This window comes from Marmota flaviventris, chromosome 10 (genome assembly GCF_047511675.1).
Source record: "Marmota flaviventris isolate mMarFla1 chromosome 10, mMarFla1.hap1, whole genome shotgun sequence".
NCBI classification, from domain to species: Eukaryota; Metazoa; Chordata; class Mammalia; order Rodentia; family Sciuridae; genus Marmota; species Marmota flaviventris.
Genome location: NC_092507.1, coordinates 14977736 through 15005554, shown reverse-complemented (window position 1 = coordinate 15005554; position 27819 = coordinate 14977736). Strand labels below are relative to the sequence as shown.

At 51.6% G+C, this 27819-nt stretch overlaps 1 protein-coding gene across 2 annotated transcripts; it reads right to left on the bottom strand.

Moving 5' to 3' along the window:
* Positions 1–13: 13 nt before the first annotated feature.
* On the bottom strand, positions 14–27650 carry Cda (cytidine deaminase). Of its 2 annotated transcripts, none has more exons than XM_027936941.2 (4): positions 27401–27650; positions 15542–15653; positions 10993–11050; positions 14–3339 (listed from the first exon to the last, which is right to left on the bottom strand). In XM_027936941.2, the coding sequence occupies exons 1-4, from the start codon at positions 27552–27554 to the stop codon at positions 3229–3231; spliced, it is 435 nt and encodes a 144-aa protein (XP_027792742.2). In that variant the 5' UTR covers positions 27555–27650; the 3' UTR covers positions 14–3228. The 2 variants fall into 2 exon arrangements, with proteins under 2 accessions (XP_027792742.2, XP_027792741.1); XM_027936940.3 differs by lacking the exon at positions 14–3339 and adding an exon at positions 7286–8204 and having other exon boundaries at positions 27401–27642.
* Positions 27651–27819: the final 169 nt, after the last annotated feature.

Here is a 27819-nt window from a genome sequence, read left to right as displayed (position 1 = left end):
TCGCAGGCCCTGCTGATTTCCAGTCATGTTTATTTGGGAGAGACATAAATAGACAAATTTTCAATTTATTTATAGAGGCACATGGAAATCACATATTGCTTTTGATTTTTAAATTTTCTTTTTAGTTGTGATTGGGCGCAATACCTTTATTTTATTTATTTATTTTTATGTGAAGCTGAGGATCGAACCCAGAGCCTCGCATGTGCTAGGCGAGTGCTCTATTGCTGAGCCACATCCCCAGCCCCTTGTTATTGATTTTATGCTTGATCTTAGACAATTTAAAGTTATGGTTTTAAATGCTCTTTTGAAACGATCCCATTGGAGAACAGTAAGGAGGAGGAGGTTGGAGAACCCAGACTGCAGGGATTACAGGCTCACCCGTGGAAACGCAGCTGGGGCGAAGGTCTCAAAGTTTAAATCTATTTACCTCTATGTCTGCCATTGTAGCTCTTCTTTCTAAGGTTTACAGAGAGGGAACAAGAGGTTCTCTGAGATATTTAGTATTTTAACTGCAAGGATTTTCTCTGATCTCTGGAACATCAGCTTTTGCTGCATGGTCTAGGATGACTGCTCAGATTGTAAGCCATGTTTGCTAAAGGACATTGTGTGGGTTGTCGGGAGTTAAGGGGTGCATTTTTTTTATAAGCCTTTGGATTTGTTCCCCTAAGCTGTGAACAAACTTAAAGAACCTGTGATGGTAACCACCTGCTGGAAATGAAATCTCCAGACTGATGTTAATTAACCTTCCATTGTACGCTGGACCCATTCACATCTCCTCCTGTAGAAAGATCTAAGTTGCTTTTGACAGCTCTGGGCCAAGTTCGGCTTGAAGCTTGATTCTCTGGCAGACATCCACAATGAAAGGTAAGCAGGTGGGTTTTTGCACGAAGAGGCCTCTGGCAGGGATTTCAGAGTCAGAGGTTCTTATTCCTCTTGGGTATAGACACAGCCGTCCATGGCAGGCGCCCAGGGCAGGCCTGTCCTGGGGACAATGGGTCCTGATTCATTCATCCCCATCTGTTCTCCTGGGAAGGAAATCTTTCCTTAGTGGCACCAGGTATGGCAGGGGGCAGGAATCTTTCTCAGATTCCCCCATAACCTCTCCCGTCTCTGCTGTGTTACCCCAAGAAAGTGAAAATGAGGACATGGGATGTGGTTTTCTGCTGATATTGCAGATTTAAAATTCTATAAGAGAGACTCATTGATTCACAGAGCATATATTACCCATCACACATATACCAGGCAGGCTTTGATTTGCTCAGATGCAAGAATGAGAGGAGGGTGGGGGGTCCTGGGGAGGCCACAGGATCCTTTCTGGTCTGTACTTTTCTGATCTGTACCTTTCCCTCCAGGTGGGCAAGCCTGCGTTTTACCTGAGTTTTAGTAAATTATATAATATTCCTAAGAAGCATCACTTAACCTTCCAAAGGATGGGGAGGTAGGGTGGTGTGTGGAACTGATGCTGATGTAAAAATGGAAAAGGCAAGACACACACAAAGAGAGAGAGAGAGAGAGAGAGAGAGAGAGAACTGTGGAGAGCTGTTTGACCTTCCCTCTCTAGACTGCATCTCTTGGAACTGTTTCAGTGCTTTCTGTCCTCTCCTGGCAGGAGACAAGACACATTTTCCCAGAACAGCAACATCTTTTATCCACAGAGCGTTTCAGAAATGCTCTTTCTAAATTGCCAGCCCAGGTGGAAGGGGATTTTGCTAAAACTGTTGACAGAGCGAAGCTGCAACCAGATCACAATCTCACAATCCTGCTACTACTCAAAACTCCTGGGCTGGAGGTTTTGGGGGTTTTGATCAGACCTTGGTAGTCAGTGAGATTTCCACATTGCCTGCGCCAAGATGGATGAGAGCACCGTGGCACTGGAGCCACCGTGACGTTGCCTTGTGGGGAAGTTCAGGCGATCGATCAGTGGTGTGTGCAGTCGATATTTCTGCTGCCCTACACTGCTTGTCTAAAGGACAAATACAGCTGTGTCACCTGATGCAGAAAGTCCTTCCTAGGCTCTCTGCCCTCACCCATAACCTTCAGAATGGAGCCCGAGACAGCTCCTTAGCGTGGTAAGGAAGGTGCCTCACTTTTTGGTCTCAGGGTCTTTCTTGCTGATCCCCCTGCCCTGCCCTTTATGATGCATCAGTGCTGAATTATTTGGGGTCACCTCCTTCAAAAAGGCTTCTTTGACCTTCTCCAGACTGGACTAGATGCTCATTCTCTGTCTTCCCCTCTAAAATACGAGCTCTGTAAGGACAGAGGTGGTGATGTTTACACCTTAGCGTCTCCAGCACCCCCGCCCAGGGCCTGCCAAGTCCCCAGCCTTTGTTTAAGAGCCATGGGGGAATACAAGTCCTCAGTGGGCACACTCATGTCTAAGGCCAAGGTGAGAAGAAGAGGTTGTGACATGCTTTCGAACTTCTGGTCACATCAGTCACTCCTTCTGGGGAGGAGAAAGGGAAGGTGTGCAGAGAGGCCTGAAGATAATGTCAGAGCTGCCCCCTCTCGCCCCTCCGCTGCAGAACCATTGGGGGCAGCCACCCTTTAGGATTTGTGCCACATTGTTGCTATTACATTTCTTTCCTTTTTATTCTCAGCTCAGTGGTAGACTGCTCGCCTGGGCTCCTGGAATCCATCCCCAGAACTGCGCAAACCAACCAACCAAACAAAAACAACCCCCAAGCCTCCATTGGCAGTGCATGGACACAGGATCCTGATAAAAAGAAGTCAGCTGCTGTCCCCACCTTCCCTAAGCCTAGTCCTCAGCCCAAGGACAATATTTCCTTTTTACCTATTTTTTTTTCTGATAGTTTCCTTTACATCTCTTTTATTTCTTGATTTAGCAGATGGAGCTATTTAAAGCGCAAAACTGACCCTCCACCTCCACCTGAAGCTGAGGGTGCCCTTTGGAATAGAGCTCAAATTCCTTCCCGGGGCTCACCACGCCTGCTGCTTCTGACCCTCTGCTACCTACCTTTCTTTTATTTTTCTTTTTTTTTTTGTGGTGCTGGGGATTGAAGCCAGGGCCTCGTCATGCGAGGCAAGTGCTCCACCAACTGAGCCACATCCCCAGCTCCTCCTGTCTGTACTTTCTGTACTTTTCGTTTTTTCTTTCTTTCTCTTGGTCATGTGCATTTTCAGTTTCCACATCTGAAGAATGCCACGTCCTCGTATTTGTGCCCTTGTGCAGTCCCTTCTAGGATGTGGCTGGGTCTCAGTGGCTTGCTTCTAAGGATAGAATATGTGAAGATTGACAGGATGTTGCTTTGTCGGGTGGGAGGTTACAGAAAGGCTCTGGTTTCTGTCGTGCTTCCTCTCTTGCTCTCCTACTGGCTTGTTCTAGGGAGAAGAAAGGACCAAGTCATCTCAGCAACAGCTCATAAGGAACCGAACCAGCTGACAACATGTGAGCTGCCCTTAAAGTGGATTCACCCCCAGTCGAGTCTTCAGAGGAGACACAGCCTGGCCTGCCACCTTAATTGCTGCCTTGTAAGGGACCTTGAGCCACAGGACCTGGCTAGCCCCCAATCCTGGCCAGCAGAAGCTGAGAGCATACATGATCCTGGTCCCAAGCTACTAAATTTGGGGTTAATTCATTACACAGAAATAGATAACTAATGCAACCATTATGCTGTCCATTTTTCTGTTCAGTCATAGAGTTTTTAATTCCCACCTTAATTCCTCCTTCACCAAAGTATGTGTGTGTGTATTATTATATTCAATAACATTTTTAATAAATATATTTATTTATTTATTTAAAAAACATGTAACAAACTGAGGATTCCTTTGGTTTGGTTTCTGTGCCCATAAAATCAAATACAAGTGTGGGACTTGACTAGGAACCTAGGGTCTTGCAAATTCTAACCTGGTGTTTTACCACTGAGTGACACCCCCAGCCCTCCCTCCCTCCCTCCTGCCTCCCTACTTTCCTTCCATCCTGAGGTTCTGGGGCTTGAACCCAGGGCCTTGCACATGCTAGGAAGTGCTCTTCCACTGAGCTGCATCCCCAGCCGCCCTATTTTTTGTAAATATATTTGTAGTTGTAGTTGGACACAATACCTTTCTTTTATTTATTTATTTTTATGTGGTGCTGAGGAACAAACCCAGGGTCTCACATGTGCTAGGCGAGCGCTCTACTGCTGAGCCACCACCCCAGCCCCTCCCAGCCCCCCTATTTATTCTTGAACATTTTCTGGTTTCATTTCAAACACAGTCACTGAAGTATCCCCAGTGTCTGTCATTATAGCTGTGTAAAAGGAAACCCCAAAGATTCGCACAGTTTACATAAGCAGTCTGCAGCAGCTGGCGAGAGCCGTGGGACCCTACATGCTTCTATTGATTTCCATGGAAATCTGGATGTGCTTTAGGCTCCGAAGACACCCAGACCGTGCTGAACACGGAGCGTGTACTGCTCTGCCTACCCAGATCCTCAGCTGCAGAATGAAATGTTTCTATTTTAAATAAACATCCCAGCCCCTGTAGAGTCAAATAAGCGCTGTTCTTCCAAGTGGACACCATTCAAATAATTTCTGGACTCTTTCTGTGGCGAAGAGTACCAGAACACTGGGCCCCATCCTGTAGCCGGACCTTATTTTTTTCACCCATCTCCTAACCCCAGTCCTTACCTGGATGGTAAAAAAAAAAAATCTTACTTTCCCACTGAGCCTGAGAGGTCCCTGAGGGCAGGGATTTTGTCTTATTCACTGATATGTCCCCAGGATGGTCCCAGTCTTAGCCCACACTAATAAATATTAAAGGAATCAACAAATTGGTTGTAAAAGACTGTTGACTCTTTACAAAAATTAAATCCATCCTCATAGGACCAAAATTTGTCACCCTTAATAAAGTTGAAGAGGTGACATTTATGGAGACCTTACTAAAGGTTGAACAGTGGACTTTGGGGGCAGGTACTGGGGATTGAAGTCAGGGTCCCTCAACCACTGAGCCACATCCCCAGCCCTATTTTATATTTTATTTAGAGTCAGGGTCTCACTGAGTTGCTTAGCACCTGGCTGTTGCTGAGGCTGGCTTTGAACTCTTGATCCTCCTGCCTCAGCTTCCTGAGCTGTTGGGATTACAGGCGTGGGCCACTGCCCTAGGCAAACAGTGGACTTTTAATATCACATTGTTTCATTCTGTCCCTACAACAATCCTATGGGGTGGATACTGTCATTCCCATTTAACAGATGAGGAAACTGAGTTTCAGAATCATGAAATACCTTGCGCTAAGCCACATGGTTTACAGCCTGTTCAACTCCAAAGTGTAAACCTTTAAACATTTTACTATATCATTTTTCTTTATTTTATTTTTCTTAATTTATTAATGTTTTGGAAATATAAAAAACCCAAAATATATACAAGAAAAAAAATCAATCGTTTATATTCTTTTTTTTTTTTTAAAGAGAATTTTTTAATATTTATTTATTTATTTTTTTTTAGTTTTCGGCGGACACAACATCTTTGTTTGTATGTGGTGCTGAGGATCGAACCCGGGCCGCACGCATGCCAGGTGAGCGCGCTACCGCTTGAGCCACATCCTCAGCCCTCGTTTATATTCTTAATAAGCAGAACTTTAATTAATGTAAATCTTGGCATATTTTTTCTAGCTTCTTCTTTTTAAAATTTCTCTACCTATTTTGTTGGAAACGTTTGGAAGACTGTGCCAAAGGTCCGGAAGCCATTTTAATGAAAAGCAGAGTAGAGTTTTGCATCCTGCAGCAACAAATGTTGGGACAACTACTGTCTCCCACGGTGGCAGCAGGTGAGTCCGGGTGTGTGTGGTCTGCCATGGTCTCCCCAGGCAGCAGCACCTGGCTGGAAAAAACTCCCGGTGAAGGCAGACTTACTCGTCCACTTCCTGTCCTTCAGGGTAGCAGTCAGCTTTCTGTTACTGTGACAAAACACCTGAGGTAGTCAACTTTTTGAAAAGGAGGAACGGTTTATTTTGACCCACAAGATTCAGACAGGGTCACTTGGCCCTGTTGCCTTGGCAGGAGTTCATGGCAGAGCGGGTCTGTTGACTTCATGGCCACCAGGAAGCAAAGAGACAGACAGAAAGCAGGGAGGGGCTGGGGTACCAAGAGTCCCCCAAGGCCATGACCCCAGTGGCCTCACTCCCTCTAGGTCCCACATCTCACAGGCTCAACCACTCCCAGCAGCACCTTGGGATCCATCCTTCAACACATGGGTCACTGGGTGACGTTCCAAATCCAAATTATAGCATCCAATTATTACTTCCCTTTCTTGACCAAAGGAACCTGAGTTCTATTTTTATCCCTTTTTATCCCACCCACTGAGCTGGCCCCAAGGTCAGTTCTTCCTGGAAGGACACCTGGAGCTGTCACCACCCCCCTCCAGAGGACCAGCCTTGATTCCTTCCCTATTCAATCCTGACCTGTGTGTGTGTGTGTGTGTGTGTGTGAGAGAGAGAGAGAGAGAGAGAGAGAGAGAGAGAGAGACCCAAGGCACCACTGAAGTGGACGGTCCCTCCATGGTGCTCCTTACCTCCAGGACGCATCATGGCCCCCACAGTGCCACCCACACTCGGTACTGCCTGGACCGCAGTGTGTATTTGTGGGTTCTGTTTACACTTCTCTTTTCCTGTCAGACTGTTGCTCAAGGGCAGAGACTGTGTTTTAGACATTTTCCTCGTTGCATTATTTAGCATATTCGATGTATAAAACCCTCATAAATAAACACACCAGCTGTGGGGAAATGCTCGGAATCCGGCAGACTTGGTTCAGATTCCGGCTCTGCCACTGACTAGCTCTGTGACTCTGGACGTGTGGCTCAAGTCCTCTGAATTTTGCCTTGTTTATTGATAAAGTGAAGGTGATAATCTTGCCCTTTGGTTTGATAAATGAGGGTGTAATGGGTCCATTGTGGTACACACCTCGGTGCATGGCGAAGTCCACAGAGCTTCTAGAACATAGGGGAGGTCAAGGGCCCTGGATTCTGTGCCGAGCTTTGCCATGGTCCTAGAATAAGAGCTCGATTCTCTGAATCCCAGCACCCTCATCTGTGAGAAGGGGAGATAGCCACCTCCCACAGTTGTTGAGCATTTTCTATGAAAAATAACACACACGAAAGTCTACGACTCCCAGGAGGCCCCGAGAGGAAGCTTTGGGAGCTTGTCCAGGCTCCCTTCACGCCCTTTGGAATCTCAGCTGCAGGCAGCAGGTGGACAGCATCCAGGGCTCAGGTCTATGCTGAGCCAAAACCAGACTCTAGAGATGGTGTCCTCGTTGGCTTTCCGTGACTATAACAAACACCCGAGATGATCATCTCATAAAGACAAAAAGTTTATTTTGGCTCCCAGTTTTGGATGCTTCAGTACATGACTGGTTTGTCCCCTGACTTTGGGCCTATGGAAAAGCAGCACATCATGGCAGGAGGGGGTGCCAGGAGCAAAAGCCTCATGACAGGAAAGCAAAAGAGAGAAAGAGACTGGGGTCCCACAGTGCCCTACAAGGTCATGCCGCCCCTGACCCGAAGGTCTCCCACCTTAAAGGTTTCACCCTCCCTCAGCAGTGCCACAGGCTGGGGACCAAGCCTTTTAGACGTGGGCTTTTGGGGGCAGTCGAGGTACAAATGGCGGCAGATGGAAGAGTGGCACAATTTTAAAGTATCTGCTTTCTCCCAAGTAGACTGTCCAGGTCCTTCTAAAAGGGACAGATGGCCCTGCGCCTGCGAAGAGCTGCAGCAATGATAGAAAGCAAACACATTTGTGCAAATCGGGCTGTGGGTGACAAGCAGAGCCTCTGGAACAGGCCAGGACCTCAGGTTGGGGCAGTGTCCAGAGGTGGAGCTTTAAAGAGGGCCATGGGAAGGAAAGCCAGGGACAGGGCGCTCTGAACCCCAGGGTGGACAGGGCGCAGGAGGGCTCCTGCCTGGCGAGAGAAGCCCTATCCCCTCATGGTGCTTGGTGCACTTGGAAAAGCGCTCCTCCCTGGCCCCGGTATGGCGGGACCCCGTTTGGCAGGTGTCCTTAGGCCAGCAAAGACATCTTCAGGAAGTTTTCTGGGTGGCTGTCCCCTTAAGCAGCTGTGGGAACCAGGCCCTCCTGGACAGGGGGTGTTCTTCGGCCTTCACTGGATCTTCTGCAGGTCGTCGGGCCCAAAGGAAGCGGGCAGCAGCTCCTGGACGGACTTGACCACATACGTGCCGTCTGGCTTGGTCATGTACACGGCCCAGTCGGTGCCAAACTGGAAAAGAGACAAGGCCAGGCTGAGGGGGGCAGGTGCTGAGGGCTTAGGGGGACCTGGGTTTCCGTCTGGCTCTCACTCCCTGCCCCACATCCCTCTGGCTGCCTTAGTGTCCCCATCTGTAAAATGGTGATGGCGGAAATTGTGCTCGACACATAGACCTTGAGAGTTCCAACGGCCCGGGGCGCATTGTTGGTGGGCAATGTGTCCTTTGAGGGCTCACCCAGGGCTTTGTAAAAATGACATCTAACCACAGAGGCCGACTTCCTTCTGCTATGATGAACGACAGCTAAGGCCGGCTTCCCTCACTGTCTGTCCTTTACCCGTCGGGACAGGTCACATGCCTGCTTCATGATGCCCTCAGTAGTGCGCTTGCCTTAGTATCTACTCTTGGAGGTAGGTGCTGTTAGGCCCATTTTATAGATGAGGAAACCGAGGCTTACAGGGAACAGTGAGCTGCCTCCCCCTCTTTCTTGTGCACTGTGAGGAACAACATTTGCTTGCTGTACAACCTCAGGCAGAGGATAAGTCTTTAGGGCTCAGCGTCTTGATCCATGAGACAGTTTTAGAGATGGGAGAATGTGGTAGGCAGGTCGGTCGGTGGGCGTTAAGTTGATGGTGGTGTCATGGAGATGGTGTGCATCAGCAGACCCAGGCTCTCCCTGGCCAGGTGTGGCGAGATTTAGAGACAATTCCGGGAAAGACACATAGTATGTGCTCAGTTAAACGCACCCCTTCTGCTAGGTCATGCTGGCTGCCAGCGACTGCTCAGGTTCGCAGCCTCCACTTCTGTCTGAACCACCAAGTTATCACCAGACACCATCAATCTTCTGGCTTTTTCAGAATTAATGTTTTAAGAGAGAAAAATTTTCTGCCTGGCAGGCTTTGCCTGAGGGCATGGACAAAAGCTGAATGCAGGCGGACCTGGGTGCCCTGGTCCCCAGCCCCAGGCCTCTCCTCTCCCTCCTTCCTGTGGCATTCCCTGCCTCCAGGGCCAGCAGCGAATCTGGAGAAAACAGTCCTGAGCAACTGGGCCCAGGGGAGGCTTTGGGAGCCAGAGACTGGCGTCCCATGGTGGCTTCCCTACGTGACCTTAGACACTGCCACCGAGCTGGGCAGTGTGTCTGTCCCTCTAGAGTGAGACAAATGCCAGAGAGTGACCTCGGTGCCTCCAGGGCGGCATTTTTCATCTGGATTTGGGGAATGCATTGTGCAAACTCTGCCGGGCTTGGGCTCGCAGTCCTGGAGGAGAAGAGGCTAGAGACTGTGCAGCCTCCAGACGCCCCGAAGCCCGAGGCACAGACGCCACAGACCCGGTCCCCTCGCCCCAACGCCTCGGGAAGAGGAACCCCCGGGAACGAGCAGCGTCCCCAGGGCAGAGTCCCTGCTCGGTCTGGTCCTTCGTGGTTTTGCCCAGCGTCCAGAGCAGCAAGCCAGAGAGCGGGAACTCGAGGCCCTGGGGACCCCTGGAGCTGGCCACGGACAAGGGCCACCGATGCCGGCTCATCGTGGGCGGGCGCTCGGCTTCTCTGACCCTTTTCAAAGAGCTTCTCTGGAAATGGGGCTGATGGCATCCGCTTCTCTCCTGGGCTCGGGGTGAGGGCCAAACAAGCTGCAGTGTTCAGAGCGGTTGGTGACATTGCGCCAGAGCTCAAGGGCCGAGTGTGGGGCTCTGAGCTGGTGGCTTTCACCTTTTGGGATTCCAAAGGACACATTCTCTTTGAGAATCCACAAGGCTCACTGCCACTCCCCAGTGTTCATATAAACCTCAAAAACTCCCACCTGGCCCAGATGAAGAGCCCGCGGTCTAAGCCACCCCTGTGGTTTTAGAGTTGGCGGAATCACTGCCTTCCGACGATGACGGTGGCTTTTGTAACACACACATCACAACCCAGACACTCCTTTTTGCAAACATCCCTTCATTCTCTTCTTCTTCCAGCGTTTAAAAAAAAATGTGGCAACGTGGACACAACATGAAATCTGGCTTTTGAACCATTGTTAAGTGTACAATTCAGTTCCTGCTGCTTCTGGAATAAAATTGCCCTCCGTCTGGTGCGACCGGGCCCCATCTGGCCCCTGCCCAGGCCTCTGACCCCGCATCCCATCGTCCCCTCACTCCGCTGCCCAGGTCCTGTGCTTCTTGCTCTGTATCAAACTCACCAAGGGGTGACCTTGTTGGTCTCTGGAAAACTCCCTGAACCTTCCCCTCATTTCTGGTGATTTGGATTTCTGCTCAAATGCCTTCCCCTACAGAGGCCCTCCTGGCCATCTGGAGCAGGGTGGACACCCCCTCTGTCCAAGGCCAGTAAGTATCACGTGGCCTCTGTGTAACGGCTCGGCTCGGCTCTCCAAGGGACGGTGGCCCAAGATGATACATCAATGATGGGCACAGAGGGTTCCAATAAGACTTTATTGATAAAGACCAGTGGAGGCCAGCTGTGGTCCACAGGTGGGCGTCCGCAGCCCCTGCTCTGGAGTGTCCCTGCCCTCTCCCTCTCAGAACCTTTCTTAGTTGCCTCCTTGTTTACTGTCCACCTGGGCCCCGGGCCGTGAGCTCTCAGGAGGCAGGGCCTGACTTGCCTTGTCCCCAGCACTGGCTCAGGGCCTGGCACCCCTGACACCCACTCGGGAAGTATTTGCGGGAAGAAGGGGCCGTTGCAGTGACTCCTGTGGGTTGGGGAAGCCCTCGGAGTCGGCCAACCGCACCGGACCACTTGGCGGGGCTCCTGCGGCCTGGAGGCCAGAGCCAGGGCCTTCTGCCGGGGACCGGCCGGGAGGGGGCTCTTACCTCTCTCATGACCTGCCGGCAGGCCCCGCATGGCGAGATGAAATCATCTTGCAGGTTACTGGGGAAATAGAGATTGGAAGGCAAATTAATGTGTCCCGCGGCATAGGAAAATGGCTAAGATTGAGGCGCTGAGTTCCTGCCCCATTCCAGGTAGGCCGGACCCCTGGGCAGCTCCTGATTCAGACATGTGATGTCCCAGAGGCTGGGGAGGCGACTTGGTGGCCTCCCACACTTCCAAGGGGCAAGGCCAGCGGCAGGAATGCGGTCGTCTTCAGAGCATTCAGTAAGTGTTTAGTGAACACAAAGTGCCGCCCACCCACTGGGGTTCCAGGGGTTGAGGAGAATTTGACTCTGGCCTTCAGGAGATGGCTCAGCCCAGCAGGTGACAGAAAGCTGGATATTACTTTAAACAAAATGTAGTTAGGACACAGAGTAAGAGGGAGACAAGCCCTGCCACCAGAGTGAAAGTGGATATTTCACAGAGGAGGCAGCATTTGACCCTGTCCTTGGAGGAACAGTAGAGGTCATACATCGCCATTTAGTGAGCAACTACTACCCCAGGCATTTGACATACATCATTTCATTTAATTTTCAGAGTAAACTGTGTGTCAGAATGGTCCATTTACAGGTGAGGAAACAGGGTCAGCGAGATGAAGTAACAGAGATGCTGTTCTGAAGCTGGGTTTTTTTCTATGTTGTGCAAAGGAAATAAAGAGTATGTGCAAAGGCCCTGATGCACGAAGAACAAGATGCATGAGACTCAAAGAGTAAAATAGGCTGGAATCTAAGAGGCCTGGAGAGGAGGGGCTTAGAGCCAGGGGCTGCCTGTGAGAATTCAAGCACCTACAGCCAGCCCTCCAGTTCTGAGCAGGACAAAGGTCACCTAAAGTTTTAACTGGGAAACTCGAAGCCCGCTGGAGCACCAGACCTTAAGCCAGCACCCTGGCTTTAAGATACACCTGCAAGAACAAGGGACTTCAACTTCTTAGGTTTTCAGCTCCTCCTTTTGCAACCTATGCGCGAACCTGGAGTCATTTTACCCATCCTCATTTCTTGGTCTATAAAACATGGAGAATGAAGTCATCTACCTCGTGTAGGACCGTGAGAAAACAAAATGAGGTGTGGCGAGGTGTGTATGAGAGTCTCCTAAACTTTAGTTTGTGCCCATATTGTCATCGCCTGTGCTAGTTCCTTGCATCTATCGTCACTGTCGCGGGCTCAGTACTTTATCACATTTCATGTGTGCTATGTATTATTTTATGACTCCTTTTATTCTGTGTTAACAATATTTGTTTAACGTGTGCCAAGAACGTGCAGAGCGTCCTGCAAAGCCCCCTGTGTGTACTGCCTCGTTTCAGACCAACATTTAGTGAGCACCTGCTATGTGCCAGGCACTGTCATTGGTGCTGGGACAAAGCAGTGATTGAGACAGACTCACTGTGCTCAGGAATTTACAGTCTAGGCAGGAGAGCCAGACCACCCACCAGCCGACCAGGTACCAAGGGAGGTGGGATGGGTGCTATGAACAGAATAAAGGGGCTTAGGGGACAGAGGGTGCTATTTTATTTAATCTTCCTGATAACAACCTGCTCCATGGAAAGGTGGGGTCCTCTCTGAGCATTGTTTCAGAAGTCCATGGGAACATGAAAAGGTGCAGACCTGGCCCAGGAGGCCCCTGAGCCAAGTTGACCCTAGTAATGATCAGGAGACAGCTGTTGCACCATGGGCCTCTCCCATAAGCCTTTAAGGCTGGACTGGGTTATATCTTGCTTTGTTCTACCCACATAAACCAAGAACCTGCTCTAAGCCGGGCAGTCAAGGAAAAGGATCAACAAAGACAATGGTTGGGGGGGAATGAATCTGAATGTCAATGAGGTAACAAAGGCAAACAGTGGGCAGGGCCCTGGGAGAGGAACTCCAGGTGAAATTCAGCCTCCCTCCCATGACCTGTAAGACCTTATATGATCTGGCCCCTGCTGAGCTTGCCACTTCCTGTCTTGTGGCATGCTCTGTCAACTACCCGATGAATAGTTCCTTGAACTTGGTGACCTGTTAGGGCATTCAAGGGGGGCAATCATGTATTCTATGGGAAAGTTAGATTGGCCAGTTCAACTATTGAAAGTCACAAGAAGGTGTGACCGCAACATAGTTCTAAGAATAACAATGGCCCTTGCTTACACTGTGCCTCTGGTCCGGGCACTGTGCCAAGGGTCTAGAGCATTTATTCCCCAACACCCGGCAAGGGTGAGGGCTGAGCAGGTACCCTTATGAACCTACATGTTAGAGATCATGACAGCTGAGGCCCCTTGCCCATGGCCACAGAGCCGGGACTGGAACCCAGAATCTGTTCACTCTACCTTTGGGGACCTTGCAGCCTGCTGAAGTAATAATGGTGACTTCAAAACCGTAGTTTAAGATCGGGACATATTCTGCTCCAGACAGAAACCATCTCAGGAGACGCTGGGACAGCCTATGGATAGATGTTACTCTCCCCATTTCACGGATCAGGTCAGCTCAGAGACCATGGCGCCATGCCCGGGGTCCGTGGGGGAGCAGGAGGCCTCGATGACCCTGGAGCCCGTGGCTTACCCTTGGCTCCACATCCCTGCCCAGAGTCCCTGGAGGGCGGCTCCATCTGGACACTTCCTCCTGCCTCCCTCTTCTCCCTCGCCCCTCCCCCTCCCCTTCCTGCCTTGAGTTCTCTGTGGTTTGTGCTGAACTTGGTCACAGCTGAAGTCACGCTGGTCAGATTAGACAGCCTGGAAACCCATTGACCGTGGTGACTGCAGCTGGGACTCGGGCCAAGCTCATTCCTCTGCAAGCAAAGCCCACCCGGGCTCTGTGGGTGGACCCATGAGCCTCTCCTGGGTGCAGTGTCTGTCCTTAGAGATCTCAGAGGGGCTCGGTCTGTTCCGCCTTGTCCAGTGCTCGAGAGAGAGAGAGAGAGAGAGAGAGAGAGAGAGAGAGAGAGAGAGAGAGAGAACTGGCATTTCCCATCCATCCCCTAAATCCATGCTCTCAATTGATCCAACAATGACCACATTCCTGGTTTGGGGACACAGGCACAGGGAGAATCACCAGAGTAGGACAGTTGGGCGTGGGAGAAACGCAGGTTATGTGTAAATAAGGACATTTGCTAATCGTTGCTAGCAATACCCAGTCGTGTTTAAAAGCAGATTATGACCAAGAGAAAAAGGCTTTTATCTGGAAAGTTCTAACGGCAAGGCTTCTGCCCCGTTATCTTTTTGTTGACTTTAGTTTCTCTTTCTCCAGGATATCATTATTTTTATGAATCAGCTTTGAAAGTTATTTCTTTGAGTTATTTCTCAAAGAAATCAGCTTTGAGTTATTTCTCTCTCTCTCTCTTTTTCATTAAGTGCAACTCACATTCTGATATTTGCTCATCTGCACAAAATGTTCCCGGCACAGCCTCATTTATTCTCCCAAAGCTGAAGGAAAGCCAGGACAGGGCTCCGTCATGGGGGAGGCTTCCGGGAGCAGGGTCCTTTCTCCCTCGGTGTACCCGTGGCCAGTCACCCAGAGAACAAACCTGGAGTGAGATGGCCCACCCCTAGGCCAGCCTGTGGGAGCTCAGGGTCTGAGAAAAGCCACGTTCACCGGCCTTGCTCTGGGCAGCTGCATGAGGGCCAGGAAGATGCTCTGTCCCCCGGGAGGACCACCTTGCCCATGGAGTGTGACCCAGGCAGCCAAATCCCCCCAAGACCAAGGCTTGGTCAGCCATGGAGCCTCTTTCTGGGTGGGCTAACCTTTCTCATGTCATTAACTCGCTAGTGGCAATCTCCTGTAATATGCACAAGTGGACCAAAAGCAGCCACCCCGGGTCATTCAATCAATGTCAAATGAGTAAAGAGGTCATTCAGAGGGAGCCCTGCGGCCACCGTATTTGGGTCCAGAGCCAGCAAAAACTCGGCGTGCCTGCCTTGAGGGTAGGTCCCCAGAACAAGGACATTTGTGTCTGGGGCACAGAGAGAGCTGGCTGGGGTTCTTCCTCAGTCAGAACCTGGGCTGGGGCCGGGTTCCTCTGAACCATGCTCCGTCCCCCAGCCGCCACCTCAGCAGCTGGTCTCCCAGACCTGCTTCTGGCGCCCGGAGATGGGCGTGGGCTTAGGGCCGGGTTAGCAGCCGCTGACCTCCTGGAACAGCCTGGCACAGTGGGATGGCCCTGGAGTGACACTCTGGGACTTGGGTTTTGTCCCAGCTCTGCCACTAACTCCTGGGAAAGTAGCTTGACTTCTCTGGGCCTCAGGTTTGGTTTTTCTGTAAAATGGAACCTAAGCCTGGGTCCCTCCAGGTTTGGTCTCTGGGCTGCCTTTCAGTTGTGCCCTGTGCCATTGGAAGGGAACCTGCCCTGGCGTTAGGGTGGCTCTTGGGGCTCACAGGGGGCAGAGTCCACTTCTTATTTATCTCCTCACCCTCAGACTCAGCAGGTCCTGAATCCGTGCCTGGCACCGAGGTGCTCAGGAGTCCCACGTGGGGCCTTGGCTGAAGGGCTGAAGGAGGGTCACTGTCACTTGCCTCCCCCACTCACCTGGAGATAACAATGGCCTTGAATTCCTTGTGTCCCTCAGAGATGGCCTTTTGGATGGCAGTCCGCTCAGCACAGTTGCCCAGTGGGTAGACGGCATTTTCTACGTTGCACCCTGAGGAGAGAGGAGAGCCTGGTGATCTGTCCAGCACAGCCACTTCCTAATAACAATTCAGAGTAGGTCCAAGTCCAAGACCAAGATCCCAAGTCCCTTCTCTCGTGTTGCTTCTCCGTTCCTATGACATACACCTCATAGTCAAAGCTGCTCCCACCTTCCAGCTTATGGAAAAGGAAAAGAAAGGAAATGGAGGTAAGGAATCTCATTAAAGAAAATATAACCCACAAGTTTCCTATTGTCACTTTGGGCCACAACCTATTGGCCAAAATTCAGTCATCACATGGCCACACTGTGCTACAAGGGAGTCAGTCAGTCATATGGGAATGGGGGTCTCTCCGATCACTTAGAGGAAGAATAGGAAATGGATACTGGGGAGTAATTAATGTCTCTGCCTCAGGAAGGAAGCAAGCTACACAGAGTGATGAGGAGCGTACACCACGTCCCAAAGGTCGGGAGACAGCCTGGCTCCCGGGGCCACTTCTTCATGGTCTCAACTCCCTGAAAATGGGCATTTCCCAGTCAGCCGACCTGGCACTGCCAACATTGTCTCCCGGGAGCATCCCTGGCTCATTATCCCCAGGAGGACCCCTGAGAGGGGCACTGGGAAAGACTCTCTCTCTCTGAGGGTGTTGGGCCACCTTCACAACTCACCTCCCACGGGAGGCCCCAGGATTGCCTGCCACCTTGTGCCATCCTGGGCACCTCCTGCGAAGCTTGGGAGTTTTCTGTTAGTGGATTTCTTTGATTTGATGGTGGTTTTGCAACAGGACTCACATAGAAGCCTGGCTGAACCCGGGCAGCAGGTGACCAGCAATGGCAGGATGGCAGGCTGATGGCCCTTGTTAAGTCTGTGGCAGACTGCCATAACCTGAAGGGCAGACTGTATTACCTACCATTAATATTCCTCTACCTGGCAATGAGAAGGAGCCCTGTGGCCAGGATCTAATTAAGAGTGTCATTTGTTACCTTCCCACTCAGACTATTGTTCAGGTGCCTCAACAGCCAGCCCTGACATGCGGCAGCAGGAGGCCAGTTCTTGGAAACAGAGTTGGCAGGGTCGATAACCGTGTCTAGAAGGGCCTTTTGGGTGTGGTGCTCCTGCATGGGAGGACTGGAAGCAGAGAGAGCAGGAGGCATCTGAGTTTTTGATAGAATTGAGTAGCCAAAGAAGGCTACGCTGCTGTGACAAAAAGGTCTCAAAATACAGTGACTCCGATGTCATAGAATTCTGCTTTTTCTGACATAACCATTCAGTGTAGGTAGTTGGTAGAGCAAATAGGCAAGTCAGGTCCACAAGAGCCTATGATTGTTCAACCCCTAAAGAAACTCCTGAACCCCCAAAACACCACACGTGTGCGCACAGAACTGGGGGCCCCCAAAGGGGGCCGGCCATTCTCTCTAACACACACATTAGAAGAATGGCCAAGGATCATAATGACCAAGGAAGAAGCTCCCAGAGGGCTGAGCCAGGGGTCCCAGAAGACAGTGAACAAGGGTCACCCCCAGGGCAGAGAGGGAAGGGGAGCGTGATCCAGGGCAGAAGGGCTGGTTTTCACTAATGTCCTGACTGGGGCCCCCTGTGGGTTTCCTGTTCTTCGCTTTGCTAATGTGACATCTTACGGCTGCCGCCCTGTCCTGCTCCACAACGTATATTGAGGGAATGGGGACAGATGATCATTTGGTCTATGAACTGCTATTCCAGGCCAGGGGACTAGTGACAGGCAGAGCCAGGCTGGGCTGGAGGAAGAGGGCTGTGGAGAGATCCGGCTCTGAGCTGGGTGTGGAGGTGGTCAGTGAGCCCTGCTTCCTCTTTGGCACCTTACCTCATTCCCAGCAGATAGTTCGTGTGGAAGCTGACATCTTTTCTCACATGGCCTAAGGCTAAGCCCTGACCCAACCTGGCCAATCAGAGTTCTCTGGGTGGGACTTTGGTTCCTCTCTGACACCCAGTGTGGGCCGCCATGTCTCCATCCATCATGGGCGAGATCAATACCAGACATGAAACGCACAGAGGACTGAGAGGGAAGAGGTGAGGCCAGGTAGGGAGAGGAGAGTCTGGCCCGAGGCAGTTGCCCGTGAGGCCCAGCTATATTCCAGCTCCTCCCACCGTTCAGTTAGGTGCACTCAGGGACTGAGAGAGGCCGCCTTTGCTAAGGGCAGAGACTCTTCATTTAGGCCTGCCCGGCATCTCTGCCTTCATTTTGTATCTGTCTCCTATTAACTTAAAGTTTGGTCTGCACATAGGCATGTTAAACCGTTTAAGGAGTGTTTATCTAAAAAACAGTAACATGAGGGTCACTTGCCCTCAATTCATCTAGCCCATCTTGTCCTCCTGGAAGACTGAGGCAAGATTCGCAGCATTCTGTTTCAGGCCCCTGAAATGGGGCCTGGGAGTCCCCAGTCATGGCCCCCTTCTAGGATCACAAGAGTGGTAGACAAATGATCTGGGGGGCAAGTGGAAATGGGACCCTGGAGTGATAAGGACTTCTCCAGAGCCCCTTCACAGAACCAGGACTGAGAGAATGATCCACCAGAGCGCAGTTTGACCAAGATGGCTTAATTGTGCAGCCCACCCTACTCCTACTCCCACCCTAATTCCTCCTCCATTTAACTTGAGGTCCTGTCAGCACCGGGGCTCAGGGGCTGGGTTTCACTTTGTCTTTTGGCCACATCAGTTAAAGTTTCTTTTTCTGCTTGTTTTTTTTTTTTTTGGGGGGGGGCGGGTGGCATGTGGTCATTCCTGGTTAGCTGGGGCTTCAGAAGTCAGGCCTTGGGCCTAGGTTGCTGGTCACACATACATTCTCTTTCTGTCTACAGTAATTCATGAGCATTTCTATCCTTTGCATCTACAGATAAATCAATCCGTAGAGTAGGCCTACTCTATGGATCCTGAAAGCAGCGGTTAGCAGGTATCGCGCCCCCGCTGGCTAAGCATTCAGTCATTCATATTAAAATGTGAGTTATGAGCCGGGTGCTGGCACACAGCTGTAATCCAACTCCAGAGGCTGAGGTAAGAGGATCTCAAGTTTGAGGGCAGCCTCAGCAATTTAGTGAGATCCTGTCTCAAAAGAAAAAATGAAAAGGGGTGAGGATTGGATCAGTAGTAAAGTGTCCTGGGGTTCAATCCCTAGCCCCTAAAGTGAGTTATATGGCTGAGATAACTGACCCCTTATCACTCAACCTCTGCTGGGCTGACGGAAGTTGAGTGAAGAAATGAACCAGTCCCTCTTGCTCCCCAGCATGGTCCTGATCCCCACCACTCCTGCCTGCCCATACCTGACCACAGCTCCCACCTCTGCTGACCCTGGTGTATGAGTTAGGAGACGGGGCTTGGCGGCAGGATGGGAAAGGCACCCTCCTCACACTCTGTCTGAAGTGCCTCCTGGGAGGGAATCCTGGGTCACCTTGTGGTTAAAGGGAGGACTAGATGACCACAGGGGGAATTCAAGCCCCTTTAGAGAAAGTCCCCAATCTGGGGCCAGGGTAACAGCCCCAGGGACTGAAAGTTCACCTGTTGCTAGCCAATGTACCATTGGCGTTGCGGTTTGCTCCCCCTCTGTGCATTTTCCGATGGAAAATGAAACTTACCCATGCAGAGTAGAAAGGAAATTATGTTAGGTTCAGCTGTCAATCAAGGTGTCAATCAACTCCAAATGCCCCCCTAAAGGAACTAGCACAATGCAATGAAAGCAAGCTCCGTGGTGTAGTCAGGGCCTTGAGCTACCTCCTAGCTTGTTTCACTTCTGTTTTCCCGAAATGAACTTCTGGTTTCCCAGAATGAACTTCTGTTTTCAACAAACCTCTTCTCTGCCTGCCAATGCCTGGCTCAGTTCTTTTCTTGGGACACCAAGAACCCTGGGACCCCTGATAGCAACACCTGCTCTTGGCTTCTGCCTCTCCCAGGTTCGTCCCTGCTGACCTTCCTCTCAGGCCAGCAACCCTGGCCAGCCCTGACCTGTCCCTGACTCAGGCCTGACCCTTTTCCCAATAGACATGATTCACATAGATCTGGGGATTCCCTGATGAGTTGTGAAAGCAAATTGCCACATTTGGAGAAGACCCAGTCTCTTAGGACAAGGGCATGTGTCTGGTGGAAGTTCAGAAAGGTGACATTTAGAGCAGTCTTCCTTATCATGCGCAAAACATCTCCACAGTTAAGAGGAGAGCAGTCGTCCTGCTGGGAGCACCCTCCTGCCCCCCCCCCCGCCCCCGTGACTCGGGTGCTTTGCAGGAACAACCCTGAGGTTCTATTGGGTCCTGGGACCCTTTGTTCTACTGGCTCTGAGAATTTGGGACAGGGGCTGAAATTCCTTAAGGATCAATTGTCCTCCTTTGCAAAATGATAATGACAGGTATTGAGCCTCCAATGGCATATCTGTGCTGAAGTTCCATGTCATCAAATTGAAATTAACTTGTTATCAGACCTTTCCAGATGTCAGGAGAAACAATAGATTTCCCTAACGGGTCAGTTTCCACAGACACGATAATGAAGTTCTTGCTCCTTGCACACACACAAACGGTTAACCTGAGGTTAACCTGGCGTCTCCCTGTCCCTGCCTGCTGTAGACCAGATGTTGAGCATCCCCCAAGGCCCATGTATTGAAGGCTTGGTCCCCAGGGTGGCCTACTGGGAAGTGCTGTGGACCTCCAGCAGGAAGTCTCGTGGGAGGTCCTGAGGTCATTGGTATGTACTCTAAGGGGACTGTGGAAACCTGGTCTCTTTCTCTTTCTTGCTGCTTCCCGGCTCCTGAGGGGGGTGGTTTATATGGCTACATGCTCCCGCCATGGTGGGTTGCCCTTGCCAGAGGCCCAAAGCATGGGACCATTTGATCTTGGAGCAGAATCTTCAGAACTGTGAACCAAAACAAATCTTTTCTCTTTGTAAGTTAATTTCCTCCCGTGACACAAAGCCGACCAACAAACCATTTTAGAAGAAAAGTAACTTTGAAGTGATCAATCCAATTTTTGTCTTTTTGTTTTGTCTTCATCCTTTCTCTGCCTATAAATCAAACCACCTTTGCTTTGCATGTCAGAATACTTATTCTATTTTATGAAATGAAGCGCTGCCTAATTCTGGAATTGGAAGTAAAATCCATTAAGATCTTTAAACTAAATTGTTGTGATTTTGTCTTTTGATACCCTACATGCACATAGCCCACCCTAGTCAAGTCTGCTCTGATTTCACCTCCGCAGAGAAGCCTCCTCTGGTCTCGCTGGCTGAAGCTGCATCTCTCACCTCCTCCAATCCTCTGTATTCATTTATCCCAATTTAATTTTCTTCTCAGCACTTAACACTTTCTAGAAGTAAATGTCCCTATTATCTGATTCCCCTATTAAAATGTGAACCTCCTGAGGGCAGAGACACATGGGGCTCTTGGTCACCATCACAGGCTGAATGTTTGTGTCCCCCTCAAATTCTCTGCCAAAGCCTTGACCTTCAGTGTGATGGTATGAGGAAGTGAGGCCTTGCTCGGGAGGTTCTTAGGTTTCGATGAGGCCACAAGGATGGAGCCCCCATAGGATTATAAGAAGAGAATCCCATTTTATAATAAGGTGTCCTGATAAGAAGAGAATTGGAGCTTTCTCCCTCTGTCCTGTGAGGACAGTAAGAAGGTGGCAAAGATTGGAAGGAGACCTTACGTAGGAGGGTTTCTATTGGTGTCTTGATCTCCAGAACCATTGGAAATCGATATCTGTTGTCTAAGCCACCCGGTCTATGGTGTTTTGTTACAGCAGCCTGAGTTGACTAAGACGGCTGCCTATCATTGAAGGGGTGCAATTTCCTGTCAGTGCTCCATCTCTGCCATGCAAAGTAAGAACTGTACTTAGGGCCTCTAGCAAGTTCCAGTGTAACTTGCCAGTCTTGTTCAGGACAAAAGAAAAGAAAAGAAAAAGCTGGGGGTGTGGCGGAAGGCCACACACTATAATCCTGAGTTCATAAAGCAAGCTATTGGGAAGTGCTGGGGAGTGATACTGGCCAGATGACATTGTTCTATGGTGTGCGTGGATGAATATGTAGCAGTAAATCACATCACTATGTACAACTCTAATGCACCAACAAAAAAAGTAGAAAGGAAACAAAAAAGAAAGCAGGCCACCGTCTCCAGGCGAGCCAGCTCTTTCCTGGCAGTCTTGCTCACTCTACAGCACACAGGAGAGCAGCCAGGACAATGCGATGATTATAGGACTGGACCAAATAACCCCTCGGGGTGAAACTGCTGTTATTCCTCATTGCCACTGCTTCCTGCCTGCCACACACTGTGAGGGACCTGACCCCGCGCTGGCAGTTAACCCTTTCAGCAGTTGTGTAAGGCAGATGCTATTACAGCCCCTTCTTCTAGAGGCTAAACGCTGAGGCTGGTGGCCGGAGGCCAAGGACAGCTCTCTCTCCCTAGCATTTCAGCCCAGCTGTGTTTCCCACTGCTCTGGTGACCCAGTGGGGCCTGGGGTGGGATGATGTCACAGCATCAACAAGGAAAGAGATTCTAATGGTGAGATTTGAACCCAGCCCCCCAGAGAAGAGAGCAGAGCCAGAGGGCTGGTGCCCACTCTTCTCTAAGAGATATTACCGCCGTTGGAGAAGCAATTCTCACACCCAGCAAGTGGGCATCCGAATCTTCTGGAGGGCTTCTTAAAACAGATTTTGAAGTCCCCCCTTCCCCTGGAGTCTCTGATTCGAGGTCTGGACTGGAGTCTAGAATTCACATTTCTAATGAAGAGGTGCCAAGCTGAGGGTCTGGGGCCACATTTGAGAATCCCTGGACTAGAGGAATGTCATGCCCGTGAGCTTGAAGAAATCCTAGCTGTCTCCATCTTAACCTCTGCCCAATGCAAATGACCACTTCACATATGAACTGCATTCTAACTAAACTACTGAGTCAAGGGATTTTAGCAATGCTCATCTCTGCGACGAGCCACTTTTGAGTGTCAGTAGAGAGAACTAAGTGATGTCTGGGGGGACAGAGGGCAACAGGGGTGTGGGGGGTGCTGAGAGGAGAGATACTCAGCTGAGAGCTGAGAAGCAGGTTCTCTAACACCTGACCCAAACCCAGAAGAGCGGAAGGCTAGGGTGCAGGGAGTGGAGCCAGTCAACCCTGTGCAGGCACCGAGGCAGAAGATGGGGAGCACTGGGAAGGAAGTGGAGAGGGGGGCTGGTTTGTGGAAGAAGGACTGAAGACAGATTGAAGGGTTGACCAAGGTCCGCTGAATTTCACAATGAAGCAGGACATCCTTAAGTGTCTTAAAGAGGTCTGCTCCTCCCACGATACATCACAGCTGGTCCAGTAAAGTGGTTTTCCCCCTAAATGGCAGACGGATAGGAAAGCGGGAGAGAGACCACTATCCCAGCTCAGTAAAGAGTTGAAGAATCGAAACCGCCATCCCTTGGTGGTAGCAAGCACAACCAAGAGATGCTGTGTTGGGACACTGGCCTGAGACCCTTTCTGGTGTGTGATAGGTCATTGCCAGGTGTGCATGGGGGGGAGGGACACCTGCGCACCACCCTAGGGTCAGCCCTGGTGCTCTAGGACCATCATCTCCGCCCACAAACACAGGCTGAGCCTCCAACCCAGACTCCATTCCCCTCCGTTTCCCAATCCTCCTCCGTCCTGACCCTCTTCCTTCCTAACTTCCCTTTCCTTCAGCAGCTCCTTCTTCACCAGCGAGTTCCTCCTCCCTTCCTCCCCGCAAACAACTGCAGGATGTCCCCAGCCATGGAATGTCCCATCCCCAGCCGGCAGTGCATGATGAAGAGGCAGTTATTGGAGGTATCATTACCATCCTGGGTGGCCCATCTGTGACAGGCACAAGGCCTTGGCCAGGGCGACAGTGACAGAGGGGAAAAGATGATCATTACAAGGTCGCGACAGTGAGGCTGTCTCTGCAGCCAGACTTGATTTGGAACAGGATGGGACCCCAGCTGCCACCGCTGAGGAACTCCAGGGCGGCTGGGCTTTTTCTTCTTGAGCAAAGTCACAGAACTGGGCAGTGACTGCGGTAAGCTGTGAACGCACAGTGTCTAAAATCGGCTGTGCCTTTTCTACCCTCCAATCCCTCTAACCCACCTCAGGAGCCCAGGTCGGGTCTCCCAGGGTTACTCAAGAGCCTCTTCTCCAAGCCCCGCCTGCTGCTAGTGTCCACAGGAATTCTGTGAACTGCCCTCTCCTTCCAGCACATTCTCTCTGCCCCTTCTGCATATCCACCCAGTCCCAAGCGACCACCAAAAGTGCATGGCATTTGGAATCAGATCAAACTGAGTCTCAGTTGTCCCATTTATAGAACTGGTCATCTTTCGGTTTTGCTTGGCACAGTCCCCACCCCAGCCCCATTCTGTGGTATCCGATGCTTCCTCTTCCCGAGGAGGAGGGATATGTGCATCAGCTGGCCCAATCACACTACCCCATCAGGACAACCGATTGGCCCAGGGAGGTGCCCATAATTTGAAATGGACCAATCAGAGTCCTTCTCTGGAATTTTTCCATCAGGAGTTGGAGGGAAGGAGTTCTTTCCCCTCTGGGTTTGAGGCTGTAAGAATGAGAACCAGCTTCAGCCTGCGGGCCTGTTCCCTGCTACCTGGGGATGCCCGCCCTTGGGATAAAAGGAAGAAACTAGTGTCCACAGGATAAGGAAGGGCACACGGTGACCTGAGTTCCCGCGTCAGCCTGTCCAGGGAGCAGCGCCACCTGGCCCATTGTGCTTGCGATGCTCTGTGATTTCTAGGGGCGAGCACCTTGACGGATGCGGTGGCCCTTATTCGCCCCCAATGTGGTGGCTGTGAGGTTCCAGGAGATCTTCTCCACCAAGCGCTTAGCGAGTGCTCCGGCCATCCTAGGCACTAATATCGCTGTTGGTCCCTGCCACCTTGTCCCCAGCACAGCCCAGCTGTGCCTTCAGCATCCCACGGTGAGTGATGCCTCATCCTTCCCTGCCCCCCCCACCCCCTGCGGATCCAGTACCACATTCCTGCCCTTCATTTCTAACACAGCCCGTCCCAGTCCCGTCCATTTGTCCCACGCAGAGTCTCTCAGATCGTCCCTTCCTCTTCACCCGGCCTGCCACCGTCCCTGTAGGAGCCATTCCTTCATGTGTTCCACAAGCCTTAACTGGGAACCAGTTATGTATGAGCCAGGTAACACGCACACACTCACTGGGCAGGTCAGTGACCAAAACAACCACCAGCCCCTGACTCTGCTTGCTGTGCTCCAGCCCTCCTCCAGAACCCAGCAGCCAAATTGTCCTCAACACCACTCTGATGTCACTCCTCTCCTTAGTGACAATCATTGGCTCCCTATTTCCTTCCTCATCACATGGGGCACGCCAGCTGGGCGCAGCGCTGTGCTTGCTCAGCAATCCTGAAGGTGGACGATAAGACAGCTGCTCTGTCACTGTGTCAGCTGAGACTCAGAGGGTGAAGTCTATCCCCCAGGGTCACACAACAGCACCAGGATTCACACTCTGACCCCAGAACCTTGACCCCACACTCCTGAGCCTCTCCTGTGCTTCACTAGGGCCCACGCCAGCCCAGATCCATCCTATACTCCCCACGACCTTGACGGAAGCTCCTGCCTGTGTGAGGCAAGGGGACCTCCGGGACGGCAGGGCTATGTCATTTCTGCTCACTGAGGTCTGCCCAGCACTGGCACGTGACCTGGCATGGAGTTGGCTCAGCAAGTACCTGTTGATGCTCAGTGTGGGAATGACCAGGCCCAGGCTTCACTCCGCCGACCTCCCAGGGGCCACTTGAGAGTGACCTTTTTTTTGTAGGTGGAAAGAAGGAGAAAAAAGTGAAGTGGGGGGAGGGGAGAAAGAAAGAAAGAAAGAGCAGTACCAGAGTATTCCGACATAGAATCTGGCTTTGGAGGGCTGGCTCCATTGCCTGTCTGGTCACCTGTTTGTCCAAGCAGGACACAGTCCCAATGCTGGAAAACAAGTATGGAAGACAGCCAGAGTGGTCCCCAGCCTAGGAAATGCTGTGGCCTGACCTGATGGACCCCAGCCCCCACCACTGACCCCTGGACGCCTCTGCCTCCTCAATCTAACTCAGCCTCAAGGCCAACACCTCCATTCATCCATCCAGTCAGTCAACAATGAGGGCCAGCCCTGGACCAGGCCGGTGCTGTGTCGCTGTAGGAGACCAATGGCACAAAGATCCAAGTCACAGCTCCTGTCTTGTGGCAGCACAACGTTGGGGACAGGGTGACCATGTAAATGGACAGTGACAGTGCCACACAGGAAGTGCCCTGCAAGGGGTTACTGTAGGTGCTGGCATGCATAGAGGCTTTCTGTACCATCTGGAGGGATGTGGAGGCTTTTTTTTTTTTTTTGGTACCAGGGATTGAATTCAGGGGCACTTGACCACTGAGCCCCATCCCCAGCCTTTTTTTTTTTGTATTTTATTTAGGGACAGGGTCCCACTGAGTTGTTTAGCGCTTTGCTTTTTGCTGAGGCTGACTTAGAACTCATGATCCTCCTGCCTCAGCCTCCTGAGCTGCTGGGATTACAGGTGAGTACCAAGAGTGTGCGGATTCCTTGTTCACGATGCTGTAACGCTGCACTCCACAGAGTTGTTCCTGGTGCTGGTTAATGTTCAACACTCACAGAAATATCAGGCCATGCCTGAGCTTCAATGTGACAGAGATTTTTTGTCCCTTATAGAGAAGAAGACTTTGGAGTCAGGGAAATCTGGGTTCCCATCTCAGCTCTGCAATATTGGGCATGTGCCCACTCGGAGCCTCAGTTTCCTTCTCTGCCTTGTGGGGATGTAAGGACTAAATGAATAGTGCTCCTTGCCTTCCTGTCACAAGCCAACAGTCAGTGGAGGGTTCTGCTCAAAGACCTGAGACCCCGATGTCTCATGAGACCTAACAGAACCTCAACATTCAAGAGACTCAAAGGGGCACCATGGCTTCCTATCACCTTCATACCATGTCCCCTGCTGTCCCTAAGCTTAGTGAAAACGAGTTCGAATTTGAGTACAGATAAGATTTGTTTATTTTAAATTATTTAGTTATTTGGTGTTGGAACTTACCAGGCAAGTGCTCTCCCACTGAGCTGCACCCCAGCCCCAGGTGAGTTTTTCCACAGCACCAGCAAGCTACAGGAAGGAGGCTAGGAGCCACTGTGCAGACCCTGGTGGCTTCCTGCCCCCTCCCAGGGCTTCCTGTCATTGCTGGACACCCTAACCTCACCTGGCTTCTCTCCTCCAAAACCCTCTGCCAGGCCTGCCTCACCACTGATGATGCCACCTCCTTGAGTTCGGGGAAGAGAGCAGGACTTTGGGGACCCCAACCCTGGGTTCCACCACCAGTGCCCTTTATGACCTGGGGAAAGTCCTGCCGCCTCTCTGGGCCTCAGGTTCTTCATCTAAAAATGGGCATAACACCTAGATGAGGGGGTGGGAGCTGAGGACTTGCTCCATCCCCAGGAGGCCTCAACAGGTGCCAGGCGCAGGGAGCCTCCTCAGGCATTCGCCCTTCCTTCCCAGCGCCCTGGACGGCAGATGGTCTTGATTTAGGGGCCTCCCTTCCTGCGACCCTCCTGCCCCACCCGAGTCCTCCAAGAGTTGACAGACGCGGGATCAGTTCTCCAGTCATGTTTACGCATCCTACCACAGTCGGGGGCAGGAGGCACGGAGGGACTGGGAGGCCCAGCGCCGTCTCCCTCCACCTTCCTGGGCGCCCACCCTGCGTGTCCTCCCCTGGCCCCCGCCCAGGCTGCCGAGGAGGGGCCCCAGCGGCCGCCCTTACCCGAGAAGATCCTCCCGTCCCGGGTGAGCAGGGCGGCCCCCACCGGGAAGCGGCTGTAGGGACAGTAGGCGGACTTCTTGGCTTCCTGGGAGGACAGCAGCAGCCGCTGCAGGTGCTCAGGCTCCAAGGTGCAGGAAGGGCGCTCTTGGGCCATGTCGTCCGCCGTGGGCGCTGGCTGGGGCAGCGGAACCGAGAACTGCTCGCAGTCTGTGCCGGGACAGCCGGAGGGTGGCTCCTCCCCCGGGGTGTGTCCCTGCGCGCAGAGCCGGCGGCTCCAGGCTTGCCGGACGTGGGTTGTGGGGCAGGACCGCGCCGGGGAGAGGAGCCTCCCCCTTGTTTAGCTGAGAGGGTGTGGCGCCTGTCCCAGGGCGGAGGGGTGTGCTGTGCCCCTGTGCGCCTCGCTCTCGCTCATCGGGACC